The following is a 26,156-nucleotide window of genomic DNA, read 5'->3' as shown; positions in this document are numbered from 1 at the left end:
GGGCAAGGTGTCTGGTAACATGACCGAATACAAACAGTGCAGCTATTCCTTCCGCAAGGCTATCAAACAAGCTAAGCGTCAGTACAGAGACAAAGTAGAATCTCAATTCAACGGCTCAGACACAAGAGGCATGTGGCAGGGTCTACAGTCAATCACGGACTACAGGAAGAAATCCAGCCCAGTCACGGACCAGGATGTCTTGCTCCCAGGCAGACTAAATAACTTTTTTTATTTTATTAATTTTTTTTTTTTTTTTTTGAGGACAATACAGTGCCACTGACACGGCCTGCAACGAAAACATGCGGTCTCTCCTTCACTGCAGCCGAGGTGAGTAAGACATTTAAACGTGTTAACCCTCGCAAGGCTGCAGGCCCAGACGGCATCCCCAGCCGCGCCCTCAGAGCATGCGCAGACCAGCTGGCCGGTGTGTTTACGGACATATTCAATCAATCCCTATACCAGTCTGCTGTTCCCACATGCTTCAAGAGGGCCACCATTGTTCCTGTTCCCAAGAAAGCTAAGGTAACTGAGCTAAACGACTACCGCCCCGTAGCACTCACATCCGTCATCATGAAGTGCTTTGAGAGACTAGTCAAGGACCATATCACCTCCACCCTACCTGACACCCTAGACCCACTCCAATTTGCTTACCGCCCAAATAGGTCCACAGACGATGCAATCTCAACCACACTGCACACTGCCCTAACCCATCTGGACAAGAGGAATACCTATGTGAGAATGCTGTTCATCGACTACAGCTCGGCATTCAACACCATAGCACCCTCCAAGCTCGTCATCAAGCTCGAGACCCTAGGTCTCGACCCCGCCCTGTGCAACTGGGTAATGGACTTCCTGACGGGCCGCCCCCAGGTAGCGAGGGTAGGCAACAACATCTCCTCCCCGCTGATCCTCAACACTGGGGCCCCACAAGGGTGCGTTCTGAGCCCTCTCCTGTACTCCCTGTTCACCCACGACTGCGTGGCCACGCACGCCTCCAACTCAATCATCAAGTTTGCGGACGACACAACAGTGGTAGGCTTGATTACCAACAACGACGAGACGGCCTACAGGGAGGAGGTGAGGGCCCTCGGAGTGTGGTGTCAGGAAAATAACCTCACACTCAACGTCTACAAAACTAAGGAGATGATTGTGGACTTCAGGAAACAGCAGAGGGAACACCCCCCTATCCACATCGATGGAACAGTAGTGGAGAGGGTAGCAAGTTTTAAGTTCCTCGGCATACACATCACAGACAAACTAAATTGGTCCACTCACACAGACAGCATCGTGAAGAAGACGCAGCAGCGCCTCTTCAACCTCAGGAGGCTGAAGAAATTTGGCTTGTCACCAAAAGCACTCACAAACTTCTACAGATGCACAATCGAGAGCATCCTGGCGGGCTGTATCACCGCCTGGTATGGCAACTGCACCGCCCTCAACCGTAAGGCTCTCCAGAGGGTAGTGAGGTCTGCACAACGCATCACCGGGGGCAAACTACCTGCCCTCCAGGACACCTACACCACCCGATGTCACAGGAAGGCCATAAAGATCATCAAGGACATCAACCACCCGAGCCACTGCCTGTTCACCCCGCTATCATCCAGAAGGCGAGGTCAGTACAGGTGCATCAAAGCTGGGACCGAGAGACTGAAAAACAGCTTCTATCTCAAGGCCATCAGACTGTTAAACAGCCACCACTAACACTGAGTGGCTGCTGCCAACACACTGACACTGACTCAACTCCAGCCACTTTAATAATGGGAATTGATGGGAAATGATGTAAATATATCACTAGCCACTTTAAACAATGCTACCTTATATAATGTTACTTACCCTACATTATTCATCTCATATGCATACGTATATACTGTACTCTATATCATCGACTGTATCCTTATGTAATACATGTATCACTAGCCACTTTAAACTATGCCACTTTGTTTACATACTCATCTCATTTGTACATACTGTACTCGATACCATCTACTGTATCTTGCCTATGCTGCTCTGTACCATCACTCATTCATATATCCTTATGTACATATTCTTTATCCCCTTACACTGTGTACAAGACAGTAGTTTTGGAATTGTTAGTTAGATTACTTGTTATTACTGCATTGTCGGAACTAGAAGCACAAGCATTTCGCTACACTCGCATTAACATCTGCTAACCATGTGTATGTGACAAATAAAATTTGATTTGATTTGATTTTGATTTGATTTGATTTGATTTGAAATCTAAAGTAAAGGAATGGAATTAAAAATATATAAATATTTGGATGAGCAATGTCAGAGCGGCATAGACTAAGATACAGTAGAAAGGAAAAGAATACAGTATATACATATGAGATGAGTAATGAAAAATATGTAAACATTATTAAATTGACAAGTCTTCCATTATTAAAGTGGCCAGTGATTTCAAGTCTATGTATATAGGGCAGCAGCCTCTAATGTACTAGTGATGGCTATTTAACAGTCTAGTCTGATGGCCTTGAGATAGAACCTGTTTTTCAGTCTCTCGGTCCCAGCTTTGATTCACCTGTACTGACCTCGCCTTATGGATGATACCGGGGTGAACAGGCAGTGGCTCAGATGGTTGTTGTCCTTGATGATCTTTTTGGCCTTCCTGTGACATCGGGTGCTATAGTTGTCATGGAGGGCAGGTAGTTTTCCCACAGTGATGCTTTAGGCAGACCGCACCACCCTCTGGAGAGCCCTGCGGTAGCAGGCGGTGCAGTTGCCGTACCAGGCGGTGATACAGCCTGACAGAATGCTCTCAATTGTGCATCTGTAAAATAGTTTGAGGGTTTTAGCTGCCAATCTAAATTTCTTCAGCCTCCTGAGGTTGAAGAGGCGCTGTTGCGCCTTCTTCACCACACTGTCTGTGTGGGTGGACCATTTCAGTGCGTCAGTGATGTGTACGCCGAGGAACTTGAAGCTTTCCACCTTCTCCACTGCCGTCCCCTCGATGTGGATAGGGGGGTGCTCCCCCTGCCATTTCCTGAAGTCCCTGATAAGCTCCTTTGTTTTGTTGACGTTGGGTGAGAGGTTATTTTCCTGGCTCTCACCTCCCCTGTAGGCTGTCTCGTCATTGTTGTTAATGAGGCCTACTACTGTTGTATGGTCTGCAAACTTGATGATTGAGTTGAAGGCGTGTGTGGCCATGCAGTCATGGGTGAACATGGAGTACAGGAGTGGGCTGACCACAGTATTTGGAGAGAAATGCTTCTCCACCTTTCCAAAGCATTTGTAAAAGTACAGGTACTCGCATAGGCGAAATTGCCACAGAGGATATATTCAGAACAGGTCGATTCATCCACTCAATACTTTCTTTAAAAATATGCCCCCCCCAGATAGCATATGAACACATCATAAGCAATGGCAAAATGTGTAGAATTGCAGGAAATTAGCTTTAACGGTCGACATTGGGCACAAAAAAGGGTCCAACTTATCCTCTTTCTCAATTTTCATACAAAAATGGGGTGTGCCTTTGGTGGTTCATCGATGTGTCATTCTGGTCATGCGCGCCATGACCGACGTAGCTAGTTTGTTAACTAAACTAGCCACTTGTAGCTAGCCAGTAACTCTTCCAGTATGTGTTGACGTCATTTCACATGATTTGTTTTTGGACAGAAGCTGTAGAGATTGGTAGGAAATGGTACTTCTGTAGTCAAGTATCTTATTCATAATTTTTTTTAACATTAAATGACCTGGTATGATGATGCATTGATCAGTTATAAAGTTGAAAGTTATTGTTGCATTTTTGGCCAAAGTTTAACTTTAAAGTATGTGTCCAATGAGTGGCGCAGCGGTCTAAGGCATCACTAGACAACCGGGTTCGATCCCTGGCTCTGTCGCTGCTGTCCGCGACCAGGAGACCCATGAGGCGGCGCACAATTGGCCCAGCATCGTCCGGGTTAGGGGAGGGTTTGGCCAGCCGGGATGTCCTTGTCCCATCGTGCTCTAGCAACGCATGCACGCTGACATGGTCGCCAGTTGTAAGGTGTTTAGTCCGAGACATTGGTGCGGCTGGCTTCCAGGTTAAGCGAGCAGGGTGTCAAGAAGCAGTGGGGCTTGGCAGGATCGTGTTTCGGAGGACACATGGCTCTCAACCTTCACCTCTCCCGAGTCCATACAGGAGTTGCAGCGAGGGGACAAGACTGTAACTACAAATTGGATATCATGAAAAAGGGGTAAAAAATATATGAAAATGTATTAAGTGTCCAGTGTTTCCAGATTTCTATTAAATATGACCGATAATTAATTACAATATGAGTGAAATAGGTTTCCTTAATTATGTTAAAAAGCAGCTTTTCTGTGTTGGAATGGTGTGGGCGTACCCCAACATCAGAATGGTGTGGGTATATACCGGTCATAAAAAATATGAATGCGAGTAGAACACTGATTGGCCAGCTCATCCTCCTCAGGGGGATGACATCATCCTCTATGAGGAAATATCAAGCATTTTTTAAATGGTCTGTTCGAGATACAAGTTTGAGGTGATTGTTTTGTTGTTTTTTTCTCCAATTTATGCTTTGGCCACAAATACCAGTATAGGATGAGTCAACAACATTATTTGGACGAGTTAACAGAATATGAACTTTTAAAAGTGAGATTTTCACTGGACAGCTACTTTAAAACAAAATGTTCTCACAGCCTCATGGAACAATTTGTAGAGTAACAGGAAATTAGCTTTGAAACTGCAAAATGTTTTCTCATCCTCATGGCAAAATATGAAGAATAGCATGACATGAATTGCACGTTTTTCTCTCTGCCCCATGGCAAAATGTGTAGAATTGCAGAAAATAAATTCTGACTCATTTTTTTATAAAGCAAATGTTGTGAAATCAAGGAAGTTAGCTGCCCCCCCCCCCATCCCCTCCCCCCCTTAATAATAATAATACAAAATATTTTTGGTTAAAATACCCCTCCATATACCCCTGAAAACACCCCTCGTCCCCCCAAATATCTACATCACAATTTCCCCCTTGTTGTACTGACATTGTTGAATAATACATTGCCTGCAAATATACTGTATCAGCCATAACGATTTGTCTACATCCAGCTCTCCTACAAAATATAGTCTTGTGTGTCAGTGGATTCGTCCGTTATTTTGGAGATTCTTTCAGTTTTTTTTACCAGACTGCACCTCCGTTCTATAGGATACATTTGTGTTAATGAATGAGTGCATTTTGTCAACGTTTTCAAAAGGGATGTTGGAGCTTGCAAAATAAATGTACGTTTTAATGTATTGCTATAGCGAATGAAAATGGCTACTTTGTTCCGAAATAGGCTACATTTTCTTAGATAAAAGGGTGGAACATGTACAGGTCATGAAAGATGAGAATGGTCTCTGTCCCGCTCTGGTTCTCTGTACGTTTTGATTTTTGTTTTAACACCCCTTTACTTCTCTATTTTCACTGTCTCCTCTCTCTCAGCCGCACTGGTGATCGTATCAGACATTGCGGATCAAGCCAATGACAGTTTGAAACATGGGGTGAGTTTCAAGTGCGAAGACGAGTGTTTGTGACAGTTCCTCCAACATGATGTGTGTACATTATGTGTGCGTGAGTGCTTGCGTACATGCCTGCCTGCCTGCCTGCCTGCCTGCCTGCCTGCCTGCCTGCCTGCCTGCCTGCCTGCCTGCCTACCTATATGCCTGCCTGTCTGCCTGCCTGCCTATATGCCTGCCTGTCTGTCTGTCTATCTGCCTATATGCCTGCCTGTCTGCCTGTGTGTGTGTTAGCGTGTACAGTCAGTGTTGTGGGATGCACAACGTTTTATCTTTTAGTTATTGTTATTGTTTAACATGGAATGTTGGCATAATCTCTCATACAAGCTCTCTCTCTCTCCCTCTCTCTCAGGAGAACCTGTTGCGTCTGGTCAACATAGAGTACAGTGTTCGAGGCCAGAGGGATCTGCTCCAGCCTGGCAGGGTGAGCTCCGTCCTGCCTGATAACACCATTGTTTCTACCCAGGGCTCCGGGCACCCTCCACCTCTCCATCCCACCCGTGTCGCCCTTTATATAACCAGTCAGCTGGGAATCCCCTGGCCCTCTCTTTGTGTCTAGGTGGGGTGGAGTAGAGCAGGCACACACTCTTAAAGGACTCTTTAAAAGCCCTCTCTCCAACTTTCTTGATTCAATGTTAAAACTGCCGAATACTTCCCACTGACGGCCCCCAATTGCTATGTAATCTACTTTGTCTAACTAGGGTTATAAAATTCTCTAAAAATAAATAAATAAATGTTTATTAAATTCCCTGGTTTTCCAGAAATTCTGGTTGGAGGATTCTGGATTTCCTGCTTATTTTCTATGAGTTCGGGGATTCCTTCGACCAGGAATTTTGTAACCCTATGTCTGACCCTGTGTGTGTGTGTGTGTGTGTGTGTGTGTGTGTGTGTGTGTGTGTGTGTGTGTGTGTGTGTGTGTGTGTGTGTGTGTGTGTGTGTGTGTGTGTGTGTGTGTGTGTGTGTGTGCGTGCGTGTTGTTCTCAGGTGTTTGTGAAGGAGGGCACTCTGATGAAGGTCAGCAGGAAGTTCAGACAGCCACGCCACCTGTTTCTGGTAAATGTCACTTCCTTTTGGTGGGAGGGTAGGACACTCACCAGCACAAACCTATAGATATACAACTGACAGAACAAGCAATGGGGTTTTTAGGCTAAAAATACCATTGTTTAACAGAATTGTCAATCACAATTTGCTCTAATTTTAACATGGTCATCTCACTTGTCATTATGACTACACAACTATGCACCATCTTCTGCCATGTAAATGTGAAAGGGAGAAGCAGCAGTTCTGTTCTGTTTGCACTATATCTATGGCCTGGTCCTCCCAGACCCTGCTATTGAGAGAGCAGTTTCCTGGCAGGATGTTTCTGAATGGGCGCTTCCTGAACTGCTCTTTACTGAGGGGACAGGGAACCTCAGGAACACTCCTCATACACCCACACACACACATACCCCCTAGACCAGATACTCGTTCATTTGAACAATGCTGATACAGCCACACACACTAGACCTGGAGAAAACTCCACTATTTAAACCTCTTTTTGTTAGTTCGTCCAATCATAACTGTCTTTAAGAAATAGAGCAAGATAGAAATGTGTAATACTTAGTATGTAGATCAGTAGATGTTCACATGGATGTCCTACTATTGTTTTACCACACCATGTTAATCAACATTTGTATCATTACTCATTACAGCCCCCACCTAGATACTGTCATTTTTCTAAAAAAGAACATGTGCATCCTAAGCAACCCTACATCTACACTCATGATAGGGTAGTATGGGTCACCTATCTGGGGTAGGAGAGGAGGATGAGGAGGAGGATAGGGGGGGGTGTAATTTATAAAGACATAACTCTAAATAGAGTAACGACTTCAGACAGGCCATTCTTTAGCAGCCTGGCAGCGCACACCCCCTCTGTAACCATGCCAACAGAACACTCTGACTGTGCCATCCCAGAGTGAGAGAGAGGGATGTGAGCAGAAGAGAAAGAGCATAAAACAAGGAATGGTTTACTATGACATATAATTACAGGATAAAAGGGGATTTCGATCTTTTTTCAAATGTCCAGCCCTCTCAGTGGCGGTAAACAAAGATAGAAAGAATAGTTAGAGAGTTAAAGGGTCAATCTGCAGTTGCTACATACATTTTGGACATATAAATTAATGTTATATACCTATTGATTCATGAAGAATATATCACTTATATATAAATGCCTCATGAGCTTAGTTCAACTGTCAACGCCACCAGAACCCAAAATATACGCTTGTTTTACTCCAATGTTTGTAAACAAAGTAAATGTAAACAAACATTATATCCTCAAATCATTTTGATATCATGGATGGTCAGGCCTTGCACCCACAGCTCTGTCTATGAATTTGAGAGGGGGCACATTTCCCCAGGCCGATGACCTTTTACCAACAGAGACGTGGTGTTGGCTTTGTTATTGTTTAAACTGCAGATTCTAGCTTTAAAGAAAGACAAACATAATCTGAAAATGAAAAGCTAATCCAAAATGATGCCTATCCTCGAATGACCAATGACCTTTATTCACATCTATTTATACCCCAGTATTAGTCAACTTTTATGTTTTATAAGTCACTGTTGTCAAACTAGAGGGATTTAAGGCGATTTACTCAATCATATTTGGAAATATTATCCAACAGGATAAAACTTAATTTCAAATCTTATAGGAAAAGCTGTAGGAACTGCTTGTGGGAAATCCCTTAAACATGTAAGAATAAACACTGAAGCTATAGGCTGTCAATCCACTCATGATGACATACACAACTATAATCGTCCATTTAATGTTTTTCTACAACAGAGTACTCTCGCTTTGTCAAGGAAGTGGAGTTAGGGTGTGCTCAGGGTCTTAGTGGAATGATGAGTAGGGCACATGTCATGCGATCAGAAAAACGTACAGTTCTGAATATAACTACACTTCTCTGAATGAGGGAACAAGGTATAACATATTATGGGGAGTCAACTGCCAATCATATTCACCTGAAGTGTCCAGGTCGGTGCCATAGGCTTAGACACTGTTCTGAGCTGACTCACGCCTTTCAGGAGCCGCACCAGCAGAGGATGACACCTCGGGGTAGAGCCGTCAATCCCTACATGACACCTACCACCCCACCCCGCCTTGCCCTCAGAGCAGCCGCAATTCATTGAGGCATGGACTCTACAAGGTGTCGAAAGCATTCTACAGGGATGCTGGCCCATGTTGACTCCAATGCTTCACATAGTTGTGTCAAGTTGGCTGGATGTCCTTTGGGTGGAGGACCATTCTTGATACACACAGGAAACTGTTGAGTGTGAAAAACCCAGCAGTGTTGCAGTTCTTGATACAAACTGGTGCAACTGGCACTTACTACCATACCCCATTCGGAGGCACTTACATTTCTGGTCTTGCCCATTCACCCTCTGGATGTCACACATACACAATCCATGTCTCAATCTCCTCAAGGCTTGAAAATACTTATTTAACCTGTCTCCTCCCCTTCATCTACACTGATTGAAATGGATTTAATAAGTGACATCAATAAGGGATCATAGCTTTCACCTGGATTCACCTTTTCAGTCTATATTATGGAAAGAGAAGGTGTTCTTATGTTTTGTATAGCCTCTTGTAGAGGGTGCACGTGACGACTGTATAGTTGTAGTCACGTTCGAAGGTAAACCCCTAGCCGTCAAATTCAACCTTCAGGGGCCAAAACCACAGATCCCATATCTGCGTTCGTGGGTGCCAAACTTTCCCGTGTGCCTGGGACAATAGATTCCGATGACACGGAACCCTCCGTGGGTTCCCGCCCAACAGACGAATGATCTCTGGGAACCAGGGTTGTCTGTGCCAACGGGGTGCCACCAGAATCAACAACAGACCCTCCTAACGGACCCTCTGCATGGTGGCCGGAATCAGGTCCCCTGGAGGAAACACATAGAGCAGGGTCCCAGGCCGCTGATAAGGGGCCGAGGCCACCAAAGCATTCGTTCCTAACGGAGTGCCCAGATCCCTCATTAAGAGGAATAGACAACAATGCTAATTTTCTCGTGATGCGTAAAGATCTACGTTGGGCCTGCCGAACTGACCGCATATCTGGGCAACCACCCAGGGGTCTCCTCTCCGTAGAGATAGGACCCCCTGGAAAGTAGAACCGCACCCACGTTGAGAAATCCAGAAAGATACTTGCCCTGCCCGAGAGGAAATGTGCGCTGCTCCATACGAGCAGATAATAGGCCAGGTGTACATCACCGCTGTCCTGTTGCCGGACCTTATCAACACATGCTGGCCCTCCAACATCGGAAGGACACGCTTCAGCGCTAGCAAACCTGTCAGTAGCTTTAGGTAATTGATATGCAGAGCCCTTTGTGCTGTTGACCAAAACCCCTTTCCCGAGTAAACCACACATGGTGCTCCACATCCCAGTAAGGATGCGTCTGTCATGATCATCCTTCGGGACGCTATCCGGCCTATAAGAACTCCCTGCAATAGCAGTCGATGGTCCGTCCAAGTAGTCAATGCCCTTAGGCACGAGGAGGATACCTTGAGCTACCAATGGCAGTGGCGCGATGCGTCCAGATGTGTAGCAATCACCCAGAGCTGAAACAGACGTATCAACAGAAGTCCAAGAGGCACCACAGCTATCATAGGGGCCATCAGACCCAATAAACACAGGCACAAGCGAAACGACACTGAGTGCCCCAGTTGAAACCGTGGCAGATGGAGCCAGATGCATGATTCAGAACCGAGTCCACAACATGATCCAGAAACTGAACGCACTGAGCTGGAGTCAAACTCATTTTCTTTTGGCTCACTATGAACCCCAGAATATGAGAAAGCAGCGTGGCAGTGTGGAGCTCCACCTGTTCCCTTGACTCCGCTACGACCAGCCAATCATCCAGAAAGGTCAATACTCTGATCACTTGGCACCGCATCGGTGCCAAAGTCGCCTCCACCACCATACAAAAGGTGTGGGGCAATAGGGAGAGCCTGAAAAGCAGGACCAGAAACGCATAGGCCACAACCTCGAAATGAAACCTCCAAAACTTTCTGTGGGGAGGATGTGATTAAATGGAGTCCACCAAGATTCTTACTGTATGGTAAATGTTTGCATGTCAGCATCACATTATCCATTATCCATGCTGCAAAAACAGCCTTTTGGCAGGTAGCCTAGTGGTTAGAGCATTGGGCCAGTAACCAAACGTTTGCTGGATCGAATCCCTGAGCTGACAATGTACAAACGTCGTTCTGTCCCTGAGAAAGGTAGTTAACCCTATGTTCCCCAGGCACAGAAGACGTGGATGTTGATTAAGGCAGCCCCCCACACCTCTCTGATTCAGAGGGGTTGGGTTAAATGTGGAAGACACATTTCAGTTGAAGGCATTCAGCTGTACAACTGACTAGGTATCACCCTTTCCCCTAATTCTCAACTTGTATGTTGCTTTTGTCATTAAGCATGTAAATATCAGAATTTGATTAAATCACATGAAGGACAAAACACTCACTGTACAGAAAAAGATAACACAATACATATATACCAGTTCACATAAGTTACTGGGTAAACACTATGAAAAGGATTAGACTACATGTACATCAGTTCACATAAATTACTGGGTAAACACTATGAAAAGGATTAGATTACATGTACATCAGTTCACATAAGTTACTGGGTAAACACTATGAAAAGGATTAGACTACATGTACATCAGTTCACATAAGTTACTGGGTAAACACTATGAAAAGGATTAGACTACATGTACATCAGTTCACATAAGTTACTGGGTAAACACTATGAAAATGATTAGACTACATGTACATCAGTTCACATAAATTACTGGTTAAACACTATGAAAAGGATTAGACTACATGTACATCAGTTCACATAAGTTACTGGGTAAACACTATGAAAAGGATTAGACTACATGTACATCAGTTCACATAAGTTACTGGGTAAACACTATGAAAAGGATTAGACTACATGTACATCAGTTCACATAAGTTACTGGGTAAACACTATGAAAAGGATTAGACTACATGTACATCAGTTCACATAAGTTACTGGGTAAACACTATGAAAAGGATTAGACTACATGTACATCAGTTCACATAAATTACTGGGTAAACACTATGAAAAGGATTAGATTACATGTACATCAGTTCACATAAATTACTGGGTAAACACTATGAAAAGGATTAGACTACATGTACATCAGTTCACATAAGTTACTGGGTAAACACTATGAAAAGGATTAGACTACATGTACATCAGTTCACATAAGTTACTGGGTAAACACTATGAAAAGGATTAGACTACATGTACATCAGTTCACATAAGTTACTGGGTAAACACTATGAAAAGGATTAGACTACATGTACATCAGTTCACATAAGTTACTGGGTAAACACTATGAAAAGGATTAGACTACATGTACATCAGTTCACATAAGTTACTGGGTAAACACTATGAAAAGTGATAAGCGAAGCAGTCTAATGTATTTGGTATTAACCCCACGACTGGTGTCTGGGCAACTTGCTCATTAATATTTAATTTATTTATGTTAGAAATGTGGATCACATTTCACACACACAGCCTATGTACATAGATTGTAAGGATGAAGATGTATTTAAGCTCTAAATAGTCATCCAACCAAAACAGTAAACATGCATTGCTAATAACCAATGACAGGTGGCGACATCAACCATTTATGAGCATGTAGTGCCTTTTGAGTCCAAAAAAACAGAAGAAGGTTGTGTCCCACAATGCTTCAGTTCCTACTTCAAGTTGCATTTGGTGAGGAGAAACTGCAGAAATGTCCAGTTGACTGCAGTTGAAAGATTATGAACTTTGATCACATGGTTGTTGTAAAGGTCATGCAGTCGACCTGTAGTCGCAAGTGGAAAAATGTATATACCCTTAATGCAACACATACTGAAAGGCGGTAACCAACATTGGTCAACGTCTTGACAAAAGTGATCAAATCTGATGAAATGATGATCACTAAAACAGCCCGATTCCTCCTAAAATAACTGATAGTTTCCTCTTAGTTTAGACCGCCATCGTGTGGTCAGTTAGCATGCAGGCATAATGTCAAAAGGATTTTAGTACTGAGAATAAGTCCATGTATGCATTTCACATTGTTTAATTTCTCCGTGCTATCCAACAGCTGAATCAGTGGAATGTTTGTAACAGTATTATCTTGTTCATTGGCTTTGGGAATAAAACATGAAAGTATGCTTGATTCTGAGGCTTGTCAGTGAATAATGAGTGTGTTTGTGTGTTAACAGATGAATGATGTGCTGCTGTACACCTACCCTCAGCAGGACGGGAAATACAGACTGAAGAACACCCTCCTACTGACTGGGATGAAGGTCAGAGTCCCCCTCCCCATCACTCATTCCCCTCTCTCACATTTTTTCCCCTCTCGCCCCCATCTCTTGAACTTTGTCTCTATCTTTTTCACTCCCTCTCACTTATTCTTTGTCCCTCCCTAACATCTCACTTTGCCACTCACCATCCTCTCTCTCTCTCTCTCTCTCTCTCACACCATCCTCTCATTCTCGCTTCCCTTTTTAAACCTATCTGTCCTCTCTCTCACTGATTCCTCATCAGTCTATGTCATGTGCTGTTGATGATTGATGTTCCAGGTCAGTAAACCCATCATAGAGGATGTGCAGAACGCTCTGAGGATTGAGGGAGCAGACATCTCCATCACCTTGGCAGCCAGGTGCGTCACACTAATACATACACCTTGGTCGGAATGATGATTGTGGTTTACAGTTCTCGTGGTCACCAATTTTACCGTCTCGATAGTGAATTAAGTATAGTGATGCCTCTTGTGCCAGGCTTCTAGGCTCTTTTACAAGTAGTGTCAGTGTTATTTTTCTGACCACATATCTAGACCACTCCGGGCCATTTATACCTCTAAAAGTAAGATAGTCAAACACCCCACTGGACACACACTGGTTGAATCAAAGTTTCCACGTCATTTCAGTAACATTACGTTGAATCAACGTACTGTAGAATATATGTTGAATTGACGTCTGTGCCCAGTGGGACATTACTGGTAAATGAGACTACGTACAGTAAGAGGGCTTAATGACCTGTGCTCTGTGTGTCCCTGTGCAGCTCCTGTAGTGAGAGAGAGGACTGGTTCCACACTCTTAGTCGGACAGTGTCTGACCACGCCAGAGGACCTGGAACTTTCAGCAGCTGCTCTGGAGAGGTGAGGACGACTTTGACTGGGAGACGGTGCCTACATAAAAGTCATGTTAACAATTTTAGCAATAACATAGTTATGCTCCCCACTCAATGACAATAGCAAACCAATACTCATACATTTTCTAAAGTTACATAGCATTGCAGGTGTCTGTAGGCTACATTGCAGCCTGTCTCCTCAGTGTGACTGTGAAGTCTAGTGTGGTAGCCGCATGTTGAAACTATATTGTCCTTTCTCTTTCCCAGGCCAGAGAGCGTCTGTGGCTGTCCCTGGGGGAGAAGGCTCCTACTCTGGTGCCTGTATCCCATGTGATGATGTGTATGAATTGCACCTCAGACTTCAGCCTCACACTGCGCAGACACCACTGCCACGCCTGCGGGAGGGTGAGTTTCTCTCACACACACACATGGAATGAAAATGTTTTAAAGGAATGGCTATGTTACTTAGAAGCATAGTTTTGTGCAGTATGATGTGGCTGGAGTGTATGGTAGTCTATGGTCTGACCTGTGTGTGTTTAGTATTCTGACGTGTCCTGGTCTTGGTCTTGCTCTACTCAGATTGTGTGTCGGAGCTGCTCCAGGAACAGATACCCTCTGAAGTACCTGAAGGACCACATGGCCAAAGTGTGTGACCACTGTTACAGCGAGCTCAAGAAGAGAGGTACACTACGCCTCCTGCCTTTTACTGTTTTGTATTGTACTAAACTGTACTGTACTATACTGTACTGTACTATACTATAATGTGTTGTACTATACTGTACTGTACCATACTGTACAATACTGTACTATACCGTACTGTACTGTACTGCACTGCACTGCACTGTACTGTACTGTACTGCACTGTACTGTACTGTACTATACTGCACTGTACTGTACTGCACTGTACTGTACTATACTGTACATGCCCCCCTTGATTACTGGAGCACATTGAATGTGTGTGAGTCCAGTATTAAGGTGTTCTCTGCCGCCATAGGAGGAGATGTGTCTGGGGCGAGTGGTACTTGCAGTCCTCGTTCTAACCGCCGCTCCAGCCGCCCACTCTCTGCCGTCTTCCAGAACATTCACCCTCCCAGCCTGTGGAGACACCGCAAGGGCACCGCATCTCTGAGCCAGGTATCCACACACACACACCACTCCTATTCTACCAAATGAGCAGGGAATTGGTTGAGGTTGACATTGACATTACGAAAGCCATTGTCCACATCCTGCTGTAGCTGCATTACTCAGTCCTGTACTGTTATCCATTTGAAAAGTACTCCTTTATTATTGGACCCAAATTACGATGTTAGAATTATAAGATCATTGTAAGAATCTATCAATGTAGAAAATTATTATAGAAAATTCAGCAAAAATATCAATAATTTTGGTCTTCAATTCATGCACCTTGGTTGTACTGAGTAAGTGGCAGTATACTTTTCGCTGTGCACTGTTATGTATCTAACTAATGGCTGTTCCTGTGTTGTCTCCAGGCGAGTGTGTCAGAGGAGGGCTCTATGAGTGGTACTCTACAGCGCAGTAAGAGGAGCAAGAGGAACTGGAAGAGGCTGTGGTTCCAACTCAAAGACAAGGTGCTTTACACCTACCAGGCCCGCGAGGTGAGGGGGAACACACGCTCCCCTTAAACCTGAACCCTCACACACACCTCACCCCTACAACACCTCTCCCTGTAAATCTGTAACTTACACATACCCAACTCAGATGGAGAAAGAGCATTGAGTTTCTCTAGTATAGCTCCACTTTCTTAGTTTCTGAATGCCCACAAAACTAGGGGACTATGGTACATGTATTCACAAAACTAGGGGACTATGGTAAATGTATTCACAAAACTAGGGGACTATGGTACATGTATTCACAAAACTAGGGGACTATGGTAAATGTATTCACAAAACTAGGGGACTATGGTATTTGTATTCACAAAACTAGGGGTGTAACTGTAATTGTATTTGTAACGAACTGTTCGGTATGGGGATGTCAGTTCGGTCCGCACTGTGAACCCGAATGAATACATAAAACAATATATTTTAAAAATAAAACCCTAGGCTAAACTGCTGTAAATCTGATCTGAAAAATAAATAATTAGAGCCTATGTGCACTTTGTAATCAAAATTCTAATATTTATTGCCGCATTTCAAACGATCCTTTTGTGAGGTGGAGCCGGGAACTAGTTCTGTACGATGGAGAGTGGTGGGGTTAATAAATCAGGAGGATCCATCATCGTTTAAATCTCCAGTTTGGGAACATTTTGGCCGCCCAGTAAATTACAACAGCGATGGACAGAGAGATTATGTTGCCACTGCTCAACGAGAATAGCCTATGCAGCTACCAACACCTGAAAGATGTTGACACATTTATGCCGACATCACCCCAATATTCCTACCACCGGATCCAGACGGAAACGCAAAAAAAACATCAACAAGCAGCCCCTCTCAACTGATTCTGACCAGGCCAAAGAAATTACAAGAGAGATAGGTATGTTTTTAGCCGCAGATATGCGCCCATTCTCTTTGGTTGAGAAAAGGGGGTTTCAGCACTACTAGCACACTGGAATATCAGCAGTCCCTTATCTCTGGTATAGTTTAAATTGTGTGCAGCACAATGGACATTTAATATACAATGTCTCAGGAAAGACTGTCTGGGTTGTCAATACTTAGTATAGAAAATAGTCGGGCTGCAACCTACGCCTACAGGCCATGGTTTGCACACGAACATTCAAGGCAATGCAGTAGCATACTGTAGCTACTTTCTCTTTTATAGAAAGAAAGAGAAAAAGAGACAGACACAGAGAGAGGCAGCTAGGAATACTTCAGGAGATATGTTAGGCTATTTGTATTTTTTATAAAAAGTGTATAAATACCAGTTAAATACTGTATAGCTATAGGATACACTGCATAATGAAACAATCCCTAGTAAGCTAGTGTTTTGAGGGTGGACTGACTGTACTATTTGGCATTAATAGACTGGTTTTATTCACAACAACTTTCTTTCCAAGTGTTACCGATGTGAAATGGCTAGCTAGTTAGTGGTGGTGCGCGCTAATAGCGTTTCAATCGGTGACGTCAATCGCTCTGAGACCTTGAAGTTTTTGTGGCGTGATGCTTTGTGGGTGTCCGTTGTTGATGTTTTTTACATTTATTTTACCTTTATTTAACTAGGCAAGTCAGTTAAGAACAAATTCTTTCTTTTCAATGACGGCCTAGGAACAGTGGGTTAACTGCCTGTTCAGGGGAAGAACGACAGATTTGTACCTTATCAGCTCGGGGATTTGAACTTGCAACCTTTCGGCTGCTAGTCCAACGGTCTAACCACTAGGCTACCCTGCTGCCCAAAGTGTGTGCAGAGGGTCCCTGGTTCGAGCCCAGGTAGGGGCAAGGAGAGCGACGGAAGCTATAATGTTACACAAGCTGGGAGAAAGCATGAGGAGGACTCATGTCATGCAGGTTTAGGTAGCCTATACAGGACAGTTGTATATGTAATTTTTAAATCGATTGGTAGATTATTAGTATGCTGATGCATCAAAAATACATTTTGCAATCTGCATTATTTGAGTTTCCAACTTAAATTACTGAACAAGTAATTACATTGTTACCGCCAGCCAGCAGTCTAAATGTCAGTATTGCGACACCGTGTATAGCTTTGTGAAATGTTAGGCTTAACATGAGAAAATGTGGCAATAAACATTTATCCATTAGCTGAAGCAAAGCTATAGGCTATATGCCCTGGCACAACAGAAAGCCTATCGTCGATTCGATAGGCAGCTACATAGACGTCACAATTTCAGCACCATGGACAGCGATCGGTAGTCTATACTTTGTGAGTAGCTGTCTGGCTGACACATTCAATTTTGTATTTTAGGAAAAGGGTAGGGTCCAGAGAAATTGCGTTACGCCATTGTCCAGCGCCTCATGAAAGTATTCGAGCCACGTTACGAAATTAGCTCTCTCGCACCAATTTCAGCAAACAGGTAGTACCCGCTCTATATAAGCAAGCTAAAGCCGAAGTTGCCAGTGAATTGGCCAATGCACCATGTGTTGCGCTTGCTACAGATGGATGAACCTCCAGGGCTATAGAGAGCTACTTAATTAAAACATCTTCTTATGAAGTTAAGGGTCGACCCCTTTTTTTACATTTTCGCTTAAATGACATACCCAAATCTAACTGGCTGTACCTCAGGCCCTGAAGCAAGGAATGCATATTCTTGGTACAATTTGAAAGGAAACACTTTGAATTTTGTGGAAATGTGAAAGGAATGTAGGAGAATAAAACACATTAGATCTGGTAAAAGATCTAAGAGAAAAAATATTTTTTGTATTTTTTTTGTACCATCAAAAATGCAAGAGACAGACCTTTATCTATTATTCCAGCCCAGGTGAAATTTATATTTTGGCCACTAGATAGCAGCAGTGTATGTGCAAAGTTTCAGACTGATCCAATGAAACATTGCATTTCTGTTAAAAATGTTGTATCAAGACTGCCCAAATGTGCCTAATTTGTGTATTAATAACTTTTCATGTTCAAAACTGTGTACTCTCCTCAAACAATAGCATGGTATTATTTCACTGTAATAGCTACTGTAAATTGGACAGTGCAGTTAGATTAACAAGAATTTAAGCTTTCTGCCAATATCAGAAATGTCTATGTCCTGGGAAATGTTCTTGTTACTTACAACCTCATGCTAATCGCATTAGCCTACGTTAGCTCAACCGTCCTGCAGGGGACCCACCAATCCTGAAGAAGTTATAACAGTGACAGCCCATCACATTACCCCGGAGTGGTAAATGAGAATTACCGCGCTAGAGACACGCCCCCTTTATGAGAGTCACACAAGTGCCAATCTTTTTCTCTTTGTAAGAAAACATTATAGCATAGGCCTGCCTATACAATGTCTGAGCCATGTTTACATATTGATTTCACATGCATATTGTTTTTTTATTTTTGTGTTGTTGAGTAATCTTGTGTTTTCATTTAAGAAAATACAAAGTATTGATGTTCCTGATTGTACTCTCATCAGACATTATATGACTCGTGATCATATATGGAATCAGGAATACCAACACTTTGTATTTGATTAAGTCATCAACAATTAACTACAGTAACTGTTGGCATTTCATTTTGTACCGAAACCATGACCCCAAAACAGCAATACGTACCGAACCATGGATTTGGCAAGCCGTTACTTACACCCCTACACAAAACCCCCACAAACTACACCCTGAAGACTATGCTGGTCTCTTTCTGTCTGTATTACTCTCTGTCTCTCTCTCCCCCCTCTCTCTCTCCCTATCTTCACCTCTCTCTCTCTCTCTCTCTTCAGGAGAAGGTAGCGTCTGAGAGTTTGCCTCTGTTGGGCTTCACAGTGAAGCTGCCTGACAGGCCAGGTGGAGAGGAGACAACCAACGTCTTTGAGCTGTACCACAAGAAGACCCTGTACTACACCTTTAAGGCCGAGAACAACCACACTGCTGAGAGGTGAGCTCTGCACTGCACCTTTTATGACCACATGATCTGACCAGGAGAAACTATGGGCCCAAGTTATAGCCTTTATCCTTTTACTTAGTGAGGTAGAACTCCTGGCCCCAGTTACAGGCCTCATTCAGTAACCTCATAGGTGTGACTCACATTGACAACAGCATCAACACAACAATCATATTGTTATTACAATGTTATTACAGTCAGCACTTTCTTCTCTATCCAGATGGGTGAATGCCATGGAGGAAGCCACAGTTTTATAGCAGTGGCCATCTTGGGTGGTTTGTCGAGACTGTGGTTGCGTTCCACTGCTCAGACGTTGCATGTATCAACCAATGATTGCGTGCCACATCATTGACTGTGTCATCGACTTACAGATTACTATAACATATGATGTGGTTGGCTGATACGTAAAATACCTATCCAGGCGTTATAAGATCTGGCAGGCGTCAGCAACGCCTGGACAGAGGAATGCGCCCTATAACTCACCTTTCAGACTTACCCTGGAGTCCTCGCTGCCACTCTCCTACTACACATAGCCATCCCTCAGAATGCCTGAATGTAAAACAAAAAGGGAAGAGGAGGAAGATGCTCATTTTGCCTTTAGTCAGCTGTGACGGTTGTGTCTTACTGTGTGGACTGGGAGAGGAGAGAACAAGACATGGTGTTCTTAAAGGAGGGGACACATTCACCTACTTTGTCATCTTCCAACGTCCCCATCCCGCTGCTACAGCAGGTGTGATGCCTAGAGCCAAGAGAGAAACTGTCCCAGATACGTACCCTTCTGGAAAATTCCACCAAGGCTACCTATGACTCTCCCTCCAGTGTTTCATGGCATTAACCACTCTGGATTACTTATACAAATGGAGTGAAAATTACATTCACATTTTTTGGGGATATCTTATTTTATTTGAATTAAGAACACTGTAAAAACAATGTAGTTGTTTCAACTAGTTATTATTAAATAACAGTTTCCACAGACTTTTCGGGCAGAGTGTTACCTGAACCCAATTTTTTGGGGGGCACAAACTTGATTACATTTTGCATGTTCATATATACAGGAATTCATATCAAATAAAATAACACTTTATTGATCAGATACACATGGTTAGCAGATGTTAATGCGAGTGTAGCGAAATGCTTGTGCTTCTAGTTCCGACAGTGCAGTAATATCTAACAAGTAATCTAACAATTCCCCAACAACTACCTAACACACAAATCTAAAGGGGTGAATGAGAATATGTACATGTAAGTATATGGATGAGCGATGGCCGAGGGGCATAGGCAAGGTGCAGTAGATGGTATAAAATACAGTATATACATGTGATATGAGTCATCTAAGATATGTAAACATTATTAAAGTGGCATTGTGACTAGTGATCCATTTATTAAAATGTCCAGTGATTGGGTCTCAATGTAGGCAGCAGCCTCTCTGAGTTAGTGATGGCTGTTTAGCAGTCTGATGGCCTTGTGATAGAAGCTGTTTTTCAGTCTCTCGGTCCCAGCTTTGATGCACCTGTACTGACCTCGCCTTCTGGATGATAGTGGTGTGAACAGGCAGTGGCTCGGGTGGTTGATGTCTTTGATGATCTTGTTGGCCTTCCTGTGACATCGGGTGCTGTAGGTGTCATGGAGCGCAGGTAGTTTGCCCCCGGTGATGCGTTGTGCACCACCCTCTGGAGAGCCCTTGCAGTATTGAAAATGTCCTCACCTGTGATTTGAAGACACAACCTCTTAGTGCACGCTGAGCCACCATGTCTGTGTCAATGACTGATTTCACCTGCATTGCTACACTTTGCACCTCAAAGTAAATCTCAGCTCTATTAAAAGTACACTCAAGAAAAAATATTTGATTTATCATGGTGATTAAGTCAGGGTTTCCTAAACTCACTCCTCGGGACCCCAAGGGGTGCACGTTTTGGCTTTCACCCTGGCACTACACAGCTGATTCAAGTGATCAACTAATCATCAAGCTTTGATCATTTGAATCAGCTGTGTAGTGTTAGGACAAAAAACAAAACGTGCACCCCTTGGGGTCCAGAGGATCGAGTTTGGGAAACGCTGGATTAAGGAGTAACATTAAAACAGAGTAATATACCCCACCAACATTAAACAACCAGACAGAAAACCATCAAATGGCTGAAACAAGTAAATCAAATCAATGATGAGAGAATAGTCAAGATTAACTGAGAACTGACACAGACATGGTGGAGTAGCAGGAAGATTGGAATGCCATGAGCCAAAAGGTTGTGCGTTCAAATCCCAGGTGAGCACATGTTGAATAATGGGGACGTGGGGATGGCAGGTAGCCTAGCAGTTGAGAGCGTTGGGCCAGTAACCGAAAGGTCACTGGTTTAAATCACCGAGCCTACTAGTTGAAAAATCTGTCAATGTGCCCTAAAGCAAGGCACTTAACCATAATTGCTCTGGATAAGAGCATCTGCTATATGAATAATTTCTGTATAAATGAACATGCATGGTAGATAATGATGTCAACGTGTCAAATTTGTAAGTTGAAAACATTGCATGTTAAAAGCACTGTGTGTGTGTGTAACCAGTTGCCCAGCTTTTTTTTAGTTAAGATGCCCAAATAATAATTTACATTTAAATTGACTGAATTTTTGCCTAAGTTTTCACAAGTTGGAGCTAAGTTTGGGCCAACAATTTTTGTTGTTGTTCAGATAACACGAAAAGTTGAGTAAACAGAAGAAAAGGCTGTGTTACTTGAAACAACTAGATTTTTTTCAGTGAACAGTAACAGTAAATGTTATTAAAACTGCATGTACTACTAGGGTGTAACCTACATCCAGAGGTTATGAAAATGCTGAATCTGTTATTAATACACGTTGACCACATGCCAACGTGACCGTTGTTTTAATGTGATGTCAGAAGCATAAAGGTTGTGTGCCATATTGGTTTAGAAAGGCTGTCTTGCACTGTGAACATGACAGCACATATTGGGTCTAATGGGAGGGGGGTGAATGAACCCACCATCTCAAACCTTGGTGGATGACGTAATAATATATCTCCATACATCTCCATGTATTATTACATCATCTACCAAGGTTTGAGATGGTGGGTTCATTCACCCCCCTCCCATTAGACCCAATATGTGCTGTCATGTTCACAGTGCAAGACAGCCTTTCTAAACCTAATATGGCACTACTTACTGAATGAATTCTCAATTTCTTTATTTTATCAGGACACTTTCCTGCACTCGACTTAGCCAGCTTCACGTACCTTAATGCAGCTTCACGTACCTTAATGCCTGACATTTTAAAGCACAGGTTCTGCTCAAAGGATGACTATTCATGGATGGCACCTCATTCGGTTGTTGCTGATATTATCAACGTTGTTAGATCTCGCAGCATATTGATGTCCGACTGATGGTTAATGGTCAGTCTTTCTGAACGAGGGCTAATGACTGTTTCATGAAAATTACACTATAGAAGCCTGGAAATACGATGACATTGCTAAAGTATACAAATAATTAGTAGAAAACAACTTTGCCATCATTATGATGTCGTCAAGTTTACTTTAGAGAGATGGCAATGTTTCCTTGAGCTAGAAAAGTTTGTTCCCTCAGCCCTATGTTCCCTGGGCCCTATGATCCCTCAACCTATGTTCCCAGAGCCCTATATTCCCCCAGCCCTATGTTTCCTCAGCCCTATGTTCCCTGGGCCCTGTGTTCCCTCAGCCCTATGTTCCCTGGGCCCTGTGTTCCCTCAGTCCTATGTTCCCTCAGTACCCACTAAACCAATTTCAATCAAAATTGGCATAAATGCATTTTTATTTTAATCAAATACCCAGTGTGATTTGTAAGTGTTCATTTTCACATAACATTTTGGTCATTTAGCAGACATTTTTATCACACCATAGTGCCATCACACTTCTGATACAAATGCAGTACATTTGGGGTGATAGGAGCCCACAGAAGTGTGAGTCGCTATAAAAAATGGTGTAGAAAAGTATTTTGTATTTTGAAATTGTGTAACTTATTGCAAAATACATTTCTTTGTAGTTAAGGCCAGTGGAATACAAATTACACAAAATACTCAAAAGTAACTGAAATGCACTACCGTTCAAAAGTTTAGGGTCACTTAGAAATGTCCTTGTTTTTTTAAAGAAAAGCACAGTTTTTGTCCATTAAAATAACATCAAATTGATCAGAAATACAGTGTAGACCTTACTAATGTTGTAAATAACTATTGTAGCTAGAAACGGCTGATTTTTTTATGGAATATCTACATAGGCGTACAGAGGCCCATTATCAGCAACCATCACTCCTGTGTTCCAATTGCATGTTGTGTTAGCTAATCCGAGTTTATCAATTTAAAAGGCTAATTGATCATTAGAAAACCCTTTTGCAATTATGTTAGCACAGCTGAAAACTGTTGTTCTGATTAAAGAAGCAATAAAACGGGCCTTCTTTCGACTAGTTGAGTTGCAAAGAAAAAGCCATATCGCAGACTGGCCAATAAAAATTAAATATTAAGATGGGCAAAAGAACACAGACACTGGACAGAGGAACTCTGTCTAGAAGGCCAGCATACTGGAGTCGCCTCTTCACTGTTGACGTTGAGACTGGTGTTTTGCAGGTGCTATTTAATGAAGCTGCCAGTTGAGGACTTGTGATTAGTCTGTTTCTCAAACTAGACACTCTGATGCACTTGTCCTTTTGCTCAGTTGTGCACCAGTGGCTAGATGTGCCAATCTTTTTTGTGTTATTTCTTGTTTGGTTCACAAGAAAAAATATTTTGCATCTTCAAAGTGGTAGGCATACACCCCCCCCCCCCCCCCCCCCCATTTTTTTATTTTTTCTTCCAGGTTGTAGGGCAACGAAATAGGAAAAATGCCAAGGGGGTGAATACTTTCGCAAGCCACTGTATGTGTACATCAAGGCTGTGAAAAATATAAGCTATGTCAAATATTTATATTTAATCACTCCCTTCTTCTGAGGGAACATAGGGCTGTGGGAACATAGGGCCCAGGGAACATAGGGCCCAGGGAACATAGGGCCCAGGGAACATAGGTTGATGGAGCATAGGGCCCAGGGAACATAGGGCCCAGGGAACATAGGGCTGTGGGAACATAGGGCTGTGGGAACATAGGGCTGTGGGAACATAGGTTGATGGAGCATAGGGCCCAGGGAACATAGGGCTGTGGGAGCATAGGGCTGTGGGAACATAGGTTGATGGAGCATAGGGCCGAGGGAACACAGGGCTGACGTAACATGGACATGGTCCCTCAGAAATAGCTAGAAATGCTAATGTTAGCTAGCAAAAATGTCAGTGCTCTCCCCCCAATTTTACCTAGCTAGCTAAAGTTATACTGCATCTCAAGTCAGTCTGGTGACATCACAATGATGACAAAAGCTTATCCTACTAATTATTTGCATCCTTTTGAAATGTTGTTTCCAAGCCACAGTAATGCACTTCAGACAAAATCTTCATCAGCACCTACACTCTTAGAAAAAAAAGGGTTCTAAAAGGGTTCTTTGGCTGTCCCTATAAGAGAACCCTTTTTGGTTCCAGGTTTAACCTTTTTGGGCTCCAAGTAGAACCCTCTTGGGTTACATGAAGAACTCTCTGTGAAAAGGGTCCTACATGGAACCAAAAGGGTTCTGCCTGGAACCAAAAAGGGTTCTTCAAAGTGTTCTCCTATGGGGACAGTCGAAGAACCCTTTTAGGTTCTAGATAACACCTTTTTTTATAAGTGTGTATTTAGACTGCATTGCATAGAATGCTCAGCTGGGCTTCAGTCCTGAAACGAACAGTCCTGAAACTAACGTTAAAAACAACATTGTGATTAAATGATTTGTCTTGTTTTTTTTGCATTTATAGTGTGTTTCTTTGCTATGCATTTTTGTCATGTACTGTATTTTCTGAAATGGCCTTGCATACAGCAACTAGTTCATGTAAATACATGTAGATTTTGATAGGCAAATATTGTTTTGCTTTATTTGCACTGATAAAATGAGAATGGAACTGAAAGTGGAATGTAAGTACACTCTTCTCCTAAATGTTATTCTTTAATCCTGTGTCTTGGTCGACCTGTGCCAAACTCACTAAGCCCAGTGCCTGGAGTTGGCTAACCATGGATATATCAGTTATATCAGATCAATGACAAAAAAGAGACTTCAACATTAAGTTACATAACATGTCAAATTCCTATTTGTATCAAGCCACAGCTCAGCTTTATAATGAGAGTGGTTTCCCTGATGTGAAACCCTGCTATTAGCCATAACTACTGTAGTGGACTTTGTACTGGATGAGTTATTTATTTCAAACCGTGGGGGTTTCTCAGACAAGTAAAGTGACTAAGGTCGGATATCCTTTGCATGTGTCAGTTTGTGTGATTTCTTCTAATTACCCTGTGCTAGGGTTGCAAAGCTACTGGTAATTTACCAAAGTTCCCAAAATCTTCAGTAATTTTTATTTTTTATTTATTTTTATTTTACACCTTTTTCTCCCCAATTTCGTGGTATCCAATTGTTTAGTAGCTACTATCTTGTCTCATCGCTACAACTCCCGTACGGGCTCGGGAGAGACATTGACATTACAGTAGTAAAATAACTAAAAGTGTGCAAAAAAAGATAATATACAACTATTTCTCTCTGTGCGCATTCTGACTTTGAACTTAAGCATGAGAATAGTGTGCTGTTCACCTGAATGTACTGTACATGTGCTCAGGGAGACGGCAACCTTACTGTGGTCCAGGACCAGCTCTGTCTCTCTTCAACTCTTGGTTGTCCAAGTGGATTATTATTTGTTCAGATGATGATGAGAACATAAATATGTACAAAAAGGAAAAATACAAAAGGCATGCCCAAACAAAAGACTCAAAAATAAACTAAAGTCTCTGTGGGCTATTTATACTCCCACACGTATTTCAACTGTGTCTGTGTATAACTGTAACTGCACTAATAAAGCAGAAGTGCAATGTATCTGGTTTCAGATCACTGTGAG

At 42.8% G+C, this 26,156-nt stretch overlaps 1 protein-coding gene across 2 annotated transcripts in view; it reads left to right on the top strand.

Annotated features, from left to right (window-relative positions):
• Window positions 1-20,565, top strand: part of LOC139371081 (FYVE, RhoGEF and PH domain containing 5b) — a 60,516-nt gene extending 39,951 nt beyond the window's left edge. Inside the window, exons 10-21 of one of the 2 annotated variants that reach the window (XM_071111133.1) lie at window positions 5,439-5,497; window positions 5,865-5,936; window positions 6,497-6,565; window positions 12,792-12,875; window positions 13,152-13,231; window positions 13,633-13,729; window positions 13,969-14,106; window positions 14,281-14,383; window positions 14,696-14,835; window positions 15,192-15,290; window positions 19,034-19,188; window positions 19,415-20,565. In XM_071111133.1, the coding sequence (XP_070967234.1) occupies window positions 5,439-5,497; window positions 5,865-5,936; window positions 6,497-6,565; window positions 12,792-12,875; window positions 13,152-13,231; window positions 13,633-13,729; window positions 13,969-14,106; window positions 14,281-14,383; window positions 14,696-14,835; window positions 15,192-15,290; window positions 19,034-19,188; window positions 19,415-19,451 (1,133 nt within the window). In that variant the 3' untranslated portion in view covers window positions 19,452-20,565. Of the gene's footprint in view, window positions 1-5,438; window positions 5,498-5,864; window positions 5,937-6,496; window positions 6,566-12,791; window positions 12,876-13,151; window positions 13,232-13,632; window positions 13,730-13,968; window positions 14,107-14,280; window positions 14,384-14,695; window positions 14,836-15,191; window positions 15,318-19,033; window positions 19,189-19,414 lie in introns of both variants that reach the window. The other variant, XM_071111132.1, reaches the window with a different exon arrangement.
• The last annotated feature ends 5,591 nt before the right edge of the window (window positions 20,566-26,156 follow it).

Source organism: Oncorhynchus clarkii, chromosome 17 (assembly GCF_045791955.1).
Source record: "Oncorhynchus clarkii lewisi isolate Uvic-CL-2024 chromosome 17, UVic_Ocla_1.0, whole genome shotgun sequence".
Taxonomy (NCBI): Eukaryota; Metazoa; Chordata; class Actinopteri; order Salmoniformes; family Salmonidae; genus Oncorhynchus; species Oncorhynchus clarkii.
Note: the sequence above shows the minus strand (reverse complement) of the source record. Positions and strands in the feature narration are given on the sequence as shown.